Source organism: Tupaia chinensis, unplaced genomic scaffold (assembly GCF_000334495.1).
Source record: "Tupaia chinensis unplaced genomic scaffold, TupChi_1.0 Scaffold143599_1, whole genome shotgun sequence".
NCBI classification, from domain to species: domain Eukaryota; kingdom Metazoa; phylum Chordata; class Mammalia; order Scandentia; family Tupaiidae; genus Tupaia; species Tupaia belangeri.
This window is the reverse complement of record NW_006203445.1, coordinates 111291-119156: the sequence shown is the minus strand read 5'-3', so window position 1 is coordinate 119156 and position 7866 is coordinate 111291. Positions and strand designations below refer to the sequence as shown.

The following is a 7866-nucleotide window of genomic DNA, read 5'->3' as shown; positions in this document are numbered from 1 at the left end:
CCAGCCGAAATATGACATACATAGGACAATTTTCATTCATGTCCAGAGACCCATCCTGACTATGCAGAGCATGTGTGTGCCCAAGATCCAGAGCTTGCTGAAGCTAGGGACAGATGACAGCATCAAGACCCTCTTAGGGAGCCAGCTCTGTGGCACAGCAGTAATGCACAGCTCAAGAGAACTTGAATTCCCCACACGGTGACCATGGTTTGAATCCCCTGTGCACCAGGCACACATGAGTGCCCAAAAGCCAGTGGGCGAGAGGACTAGAAGAGGGTGTGCATGCCATGACCAGACCCTGTGAAGGATGCTCATTCTTCTCTCTCTCATGATTGTGTATACACTCTACCACGAATAAAGAAGAAAAAAGCATATATTTAAATAAAAACCTCTTGAGGGTGCTGTCTCTCAGTACCAAGGAAGAAAGAAAGGAGGAAGAAAGGCAGGCAGGCGGGCAGGCAGGTGGCATGCAGCTGGGCCAGACATCAGTATATAGGGATTTTATTTAGCTTTTTTTTTTTTTTGGCTACCGGGCACGTGCACTGGCTGGAGACATAGAGTGAGACAGAGAGAGAGAGAAAGTGAGAAAATGTATTGATACATGCCACAATGTGGATGAATCTAAAAACATTAGGTAAACTGAAAGAAGTCCAATGCAAAAGGCCATACATGGGATAATCCTGTTTATGTGAAATATTCCAAAGAGGTAAATCCACAGAGACAGAATGCAAATTGGAGGTTGCTAGTGCTGGGTGACCCAAAAGGCTTATAATGTCAAAGGCAGAAGAAATTATATTTTAATCTCTTCTGAGCAAATATCTGTGACTGTACCCTGCAAAGTATCATCCTAAGAACAGATGGAATGGTGTAAGATCAGCTGAAAGTCAATGGGTGCTTTAGGCAGAAAGGCAGTGCCCCTGCAGGTCAAAGGGCACAATATACAATAGCAGACAGTAACAACCTGCCCAAACTACACTGCTTCACACAACCCGAAGAAAACTCATCCTTTCATTCAAGACAGTGCCCGCTATATGTCAAATATATTCTCTGTCCTCAAGTACTAAATATGTATACCACAGAGCTGTATGCAGAAGCAACACAACTTCACAAGATTTGGAATCATTTCCATAAACTTTCCCAGGAAATTCATTCATTAAAGTTACGACCATATTGAATCCTTTTCTTAACCCCACTACATAATCAGTACCAGGGGCAGCATGAGAAAGCAGTGAGAATATATACACATTCTTGTTCTATACTTCACTTTGCAAAACTGAATTATTTAAATCCCAAAAAAGAAAATAAAACATGTGGCAATAACAAATGATGATCAAGGATTTGTTCACAAAGTAAGCTGCCATTTTTTCTGACACTTACCAAACCAGCAGTAAGAGAAGGTGCAGACTGTCCAAGAGTCTGGTTTCTCATTCGAACCAGGTTTGACGCTTCTCCTGAAGACTGCCAAGCCACTTGTCCCACACTGCCGTGTACACTGCTGGACAAAGGGAGCAGCTGCTTACCTTCAAACACAAGATGTGGGAAATACACATGTAATTATTTATTGATAAATGAATAAAAATACAAATACAATGATATCAAATGATAAAATCATATGAATACAAACCAAAAGTCCTCCATATAACATTTTGGAATCTATAATCTTCTGAAAATTTCAACTATCTTAGCAGTAATAAAAATTGCAAGAGGAATACTGAAATGAACAGACTTTTTTTTTAAGTTTGCTATAAGGCTTGTGTGCTCACTGGACAGAGACAATGGAAGGTTGGGAAGGAGTAAGAAATCACCACCCTGCGGGTATGGCCACTGCGTAATCCCCTCTCTTCAGTTCTCCCCTTCAGACTTTGAGCACACACAGATGCCTGGCATGTTTTTCAAGCTACTGGATCCAAGACTCAAATCATGCAGTCGGCCATGTAGGATCCGTCTACCTTAACTACACGACATGACTGGCTCATGAATGGACTATTTTAAGTTCTCCGTAATAGTCACCACCAGGCCAGTCTCCTACCCTGACATCCAACCTAGAAATCTAGGAGTTTTCCAATCTCATTCAGTCCACTCAGTTTCTCACCTACAAAATGCAACATGAGTGGTACTGTTATAATAAGGTCTAGACAACTGTCCTTACAACTCCAGAAAGCAAAAACTGAATCTGTACAGTCCTCACAAGACTGTGTGCTGAGCTCAGGTTTACTACTGCCTTTATCTCATTGAAAACTACAAGGGAATTACTTAAAAAGATTGAGTGCCACCAGCAGGTGGCATAATGGTTAGGTGCACTGGACCCCCACATGGACAACCACGGTTCGAGTCCTGGACCTGGCAGTTTACTTTCTCTCTCTCTCTCTCACTCTGTCCTTTCTGGTGAAATATAAATACATACATACATACATACATACATAAAGTTAAATAAAATAATTGGAAAAAAAAGATTGAGTGTCTAGAACTGTAATGACTTTCTTTTTTTATTTCTTAGGATTATTTTAATTTTTATGTATTCATTCATTTATTTTAATTTGACCAGAAAGAGACACAGAGAAAGGGAGAAAGATAGAGAGGGAAAGTGAGAAAGCAAGTCACCAGGTCCAGGACTTGAACCATGGTTGACTATGTGGGAGTGTCTAGCACCTTAAACACAATGCCACCTGCTAGTCCCTGTAACGACTTTCTAACTGAGATACAAGTCCCATTCCTTCCCTTTCTTAACATCATTCTCACACTGCTGCTAGTGATCCAAAATAAATGTGGTGGTGTTATTTCTTTCCTTAAAAACTTCTTGGGGGCCAGCAGGTGGCAAGGTGGTTGAGGTGCTAGATTCCCTCATGGCCAACTGTAGTTCAAATCCTGGACCCAGAGGCTTGAAAATCACAACAAATAAATAGATAAGTGAATGTTTAAAAAAAAAAAAAAACCTTCATGGAACCAGCAGATAGTTTAATGGTTATATCACTGGACTCCCATGTAGTCGACCATAGTTCGAGTCCCAGATCCAGTGGCTCAAAATTAATCCCTAGAGCATGTGCATGTATGCCCAAAACCCTGAGAGAACATAGAAGAAGGGATTGCAGTGTGACCATCCCCCCTGAGGGGTGATTTCTCACTTTCTAACTTTCTATCTCTCTGTCTCTCCAGTGAGCACAAACTTCTGTAGCAAAAATATCTCTTTTAAAAAAAAATTCTGATGGTGGGCAAACAGATGGCCTCATAGTTAAGGTGCTGAATTCCCACAGGGCAGACCATGATTCAAATCCTGGAATGGGTGGCTTCAAATTCGTACCAGATACATGTGCATGCGTGCCCAAAATCCCAAAAGGAGACTAGAGAAAAAGGCAGGGTGCAGGATGTACTCCAAGGATTCATGTGTTAGGACTTGATTGTCCTGACTTCCCATACATCCTCCACAAATAATAATGATGATGATAATGATAATTTTCTACTCAAAACTTGCACAAGCCCAGCGAATAGAGCCTATTTTGTTTCCTTCATGCTGTAAATGTTTGGTTTTCAACCTACATACTCTTCACCTGCATGTTCTACAGGCAGGCTAGCTTGTTAACTTATCCTATGAATACATACAAAGGCTAGTATCTTAACTCTCTTTGAAAAAGGGCCTGTTGGGACCAGCAGATGGTGTAATGGTTACGTCGCTGGACTCCCACATAGTCGACTGCAATTCGAGTCCTGGACCCGGTGGCTTAAAACTCATGCTGGGCTTCTGTGTGCGCATGTGTGTGCATGCATGCCCAAAATCCTGAGAGGAGAACAGAGTAGAAGGGATTCCAAAGTGGCCATCCCCCCAGGGGGATGATTTCTTGCTTTCTGTCACTCTAGTTCTATCTCTCTGGTGAGCGCATGTGCCCTGTAGCAAAAACCTCTCTACAAAATAAGGGAGAAAAAAAGAAAAAGGGCCTGTTGGGGAATAAAAGCTTATACAACTGCAGAAGAAACCTATTTGGGCATATTCCAGTGAGGGCTTAAAGCATATGAAGGACTGCCAAGAATCTGAGGGAAACATAGCAGAAGGAACCATATGAACAAGTACAACTACTAGCCTTTTAGTAACAACACACACAAAAGAAAACCTCTTAAAAATTCTAGTACTATTCCTACAATAATTCAAGCATAAAATATTCCCAGTTAAAGATGGCAGACTGAGCATATGCTTTCATCTTTATTCCTCCAGGAAACTCCATAAAAATGAGCGTAAAGAAGTAAAATAAATGAACTAACAAGGACTATAATAAGAGACAGAAAGATAGACACCGATTATGCAGAAGTAAAACAATTCTGATCTCATTTCCTCTCCTTATATACCCGCAAGAACTCAATCATAGGTGCCCATGCTAATGACATTGTCGCCAAGGCTCCACCGTGGGACACCATGAAGGAATTAGGTTTTCAATGAACACATCTAATGACTAAAAGTCATCTTAGTCCATTATTGTTGGTGGAAATGCCTGGGACTGGGTGAATTGAGGTTTATAATGAACGACGATTCTGGTGACTGGACAGTGCAAAGGCATCACAGAACAGAGGAAGGAGAACCCTGAGCAGAGCAGAGTGAGCATGGTCTGTATCTACACGGCCTTCTCGCTCCGTAAAATAAATGAACAGACAGGGCTATAATAAGAGACAGAAAGGTAGACACTGACTATGCAGAAATAAAAATATCTGGGGAAAATCTAAAGCAGATAAGTGGACCATACCCAGAACAAATGTTACAAAGAAAAGTACAAGCTATAATAGGCATATAGGGGAGCAGCAGGGGGCAGGGTAGCTAAGGCACTGGTTTCCCACACGGACAATCGCAGTTTGAATTCCAGAGCAGGAGGCTTGAAAAACCACGTTGGGCACATGTGTGTGCATGCTCAAAAATCCCAAGAGGAGAATGCAGGAGAAGGGACTGCCATGTGGCCATCCCCCTGGGGGTGATTTCTCATTTTACCTCTCTCTAGTGAGCCTGCATGCCCTATGGCAAAAACCTAAAAAAAGATAATAATAAATAAGCATATAGGAGGTTGTGGTTAAGTGAAATGTCTGTTGGTGTCACAAGCTCAGGCTCAGCCTTCAGAAATAAACAGAATAGTCAAACACAGTCTTATTTCCACAATGCTCAAAAAAGGACTTAGAATTTTAAATCAAAGCACTGGATTCTAGTTGTTAATGATCAAAAGAAAGAGGTGATCCACATAAAAGTCTTTTTTTTTAGGTTTTTGCCATAGGCTGTGTGTGCTCTCAGAGAAAGACAGAGAGAGAGAAAGTGAGAAATCACCCCCAGGGGGAGGCCACAGCAGCGTCTCCTCTTCCATTCTCTCCTTGGGATCCTGGACACACACGCACATACACTGGCATGAGTTTCAAGTCACGAGGTCCAAGGCTCCAACCACAGTCAGGAATGTGGGAATCCATAGCCTTAACCACCATGCCACCTGCTGGCCCCTCCACATAAACAACTTCTATAAAAAAATGTAATCCATACTTCAAAAATCTATTTATTCTTGGGAAATTAGAAGATAATTATATCCCTAAAATGAAAACAGAATGCTATGAAAAAGCAAACAATAAATAACTCTAAATTATTAAATACATGACTGGCAAAATAAAATTTCAATATAAGAGTGAGAAGACAAAGTCAAAGGAATAGCTCTGAAAAAGGGCAGGAAAAAAAGAAGAAATTAGGAATCAGAACAGTGATCCAGTGGTAAAAAGCAAAGCTCTGCAAGGCTGACTCTCATAGGAATGTTCCAGGTTCACATCCAGAGACCTTCCTGAGTACACCAGGCACATGCGTGACTATGACCTGGACTTGGCTGAGGCGAGAAGTGAATCTCAGCATCAAGACCCTGCTGAGAGGACTAGCAGAAGACATAATGGTTACATCACTGGACTTCCATGTAGTGGACCGTGGTTCAAGTTCCAGACCCAGCAGCTTAAAACTCACACTGAACACCTGTGCATGCATGTCCAAACTCCCAAGAGGAGAATGGAGGAGAAGGAATTGCAGCATGGTCATCCCCCCCTTGGGAGTGATTTCTTACTTTCTGTCTGTTCTCTCAGTCTCTCTGGCAAGTGCACAAGCCCTATAGCAAAAATCTCTCTTAAAAAGCAAACAACAACAACAAAAAAAAACCTGTTGTGGTAGCGTTGGTGTCTCTCTCTCACACAGAAGAAATAAGCTTTAAAGAAACCACTGAAAATTGTTTACTACTGGGACCAGCAGTTGGCATAATGGCTATGTCGCTGGACTCCCATGCAGTCAACCATGGTTTGAGTCCTGGACCCAGTGGCTTAAACTCACGCTGGGCGCGTGTGCGTGTGCACCCAAGATCCCGAGAGGAGAATGGAGGAGAAGGGATTGTGGGGTGGCCATCCTCCCTGGGGAGTGATAGCTCGCTTTCTACCTCTCTGTCTCTCTCTGTCTTTCTGGCAAGTGCATGTGCCCTAGAGCAAAAACCTCTACAAAAAAAATTGTTTACTACTAAACAAAGGAGTATGGTGAGATTACAATTTCTTCTCTACTAACTATTTTTAGCTAACATCAAATGAACTCTCTTTTTCCATACTTTAATGATAGATTAAAATTGTCACATTTCATTGTTTCCTGTCTGAACCTTGACTTCAGTGTATGTGTGTGTATTTTCTCCCTCTCAAATTTTTCTTTTGTTTTTTGTTAAGAGAGATTTTTGCTGTAAGGCATGTGTGCTCACCAGAGAAAGAGAGAGACAGAAAGTGAGAACTCATCCCCCAGAAGGCTAGCCACACCACAATCCCTTCTCCTCCATTCTCCTTTTGGGATTTGGGCACACACGCACACACCCCTGGCTTGAGTTTCAAGCCACCAAGTCCATGACCCAAACCACAGTCGGCCATGTGGAAGTCCAGCAATGTAACCACTATGCCATCTGCTGGTCCCATCTCCTTCTCAGATTTCTTAAATGACTTTTCTTTGGAGGAGACAGGGAGGCATCAGGCGCTTTAGATTTGGGGAATGAAGAAAAAAGTAAATCAAAAAGAAGCAAAAGATGTGAAGTCTACAGAAAGGCAGAGAGCAAAACTCACATTGAAAGGGAGTGACTAGTAGCTGTGGCCAACCAAAAAATATCTGTCAGGCTTAGGTTCGCCAGATTCCATGAGTGGAAGACAGCCTCACCTGTAAGTGTCTATACAGACAGAACTGCCAAAATGCCAAGCCAATTGATATGTCCTTAAATACCAACAACACAGTCCTACGCTTCTCTGAAAAACAAAATCATATACTTACCTGAAAGAGAACTGGCCAGGCTTCCTCTTCGTAACTTACAGTCATCTTGACTAAGCTGTCGTTGGAGTTTAGCTTTTCCAGTGGACGAAAATATGTCAGGGTTACTGAGTTTCCTAAAGAGCAGGGGACTAAGTCCAGTGACCATATCCTTCAAAGAGAAAAAGAGAATAAGGTAAGTCTTTAAGTTATCCTCTGAAGTATGAGAATGTTACATTAAACATCTCTACAATATTCCTTACAGTTAAAAAGTGCCAGGCCAGCCCTGTAGCCTAGTAAAGGGACCTACATCCCACAAGGCCAACCATGGTTTGAACCCCAGCTCTGGAAGACTGAAAAACACACAAGGCACAAGTAAAGCCTGGCCAAAATCCTAACAGGAGAGAGAAACAGAGGAAAAGGGATTACAGTGTGACAATACGTCATTGAAAGGGATGCTTTCTCCCTCTGGTGAGTGCACAAGACTACCGGCAAATTTTTAAAAAAGAAAGAAAAGGGCCAGCAGGCGTAATGGTGGTTAAGGTGTTGGATCTCACATAGCCAATCCCACAGAGTTCAAGGCCCGGACCCAGTAGCTTGAAAATCAC

At 42.2% G+C, this 7866-nt stretch overlaps 1 protein-coding gene across 6 annotated transcripts in view; it reads right to left on the bottom strand.

The window, feature by feature from the left end:
* MAST2 (microtubule associated serine/threonine kinase 2) overlaps positions 1 to 7433 on the bottom strand; it is a 158334-nt gene extending 150901 nt beyond the window's left edge. For all 6 annotated transcript variants that reach the window (XM_014582430.1, XM_027766588.1, XM_006164222.2 and 3 more), the window contains exons 1-2: positions 7283 to 7433; positions 1378 to 1520 (exon numbers count right to left, since the gene is read on the bottom strand). In XM_014582430.1, coding sequence (XP_014437916.1) covers positions 1378 to 1520; positions 7283 to 7427 — 288 coding nt within the window. In that variant the 5' untranslated portion in view covers positions 7428 to 7433. The remainder of the gene's footprint in view (positions 1 to 1377; positions 1521 to 7282) is intronic.
* Positions 7434 to 7866: the final 433 nt, after the last annotated feature.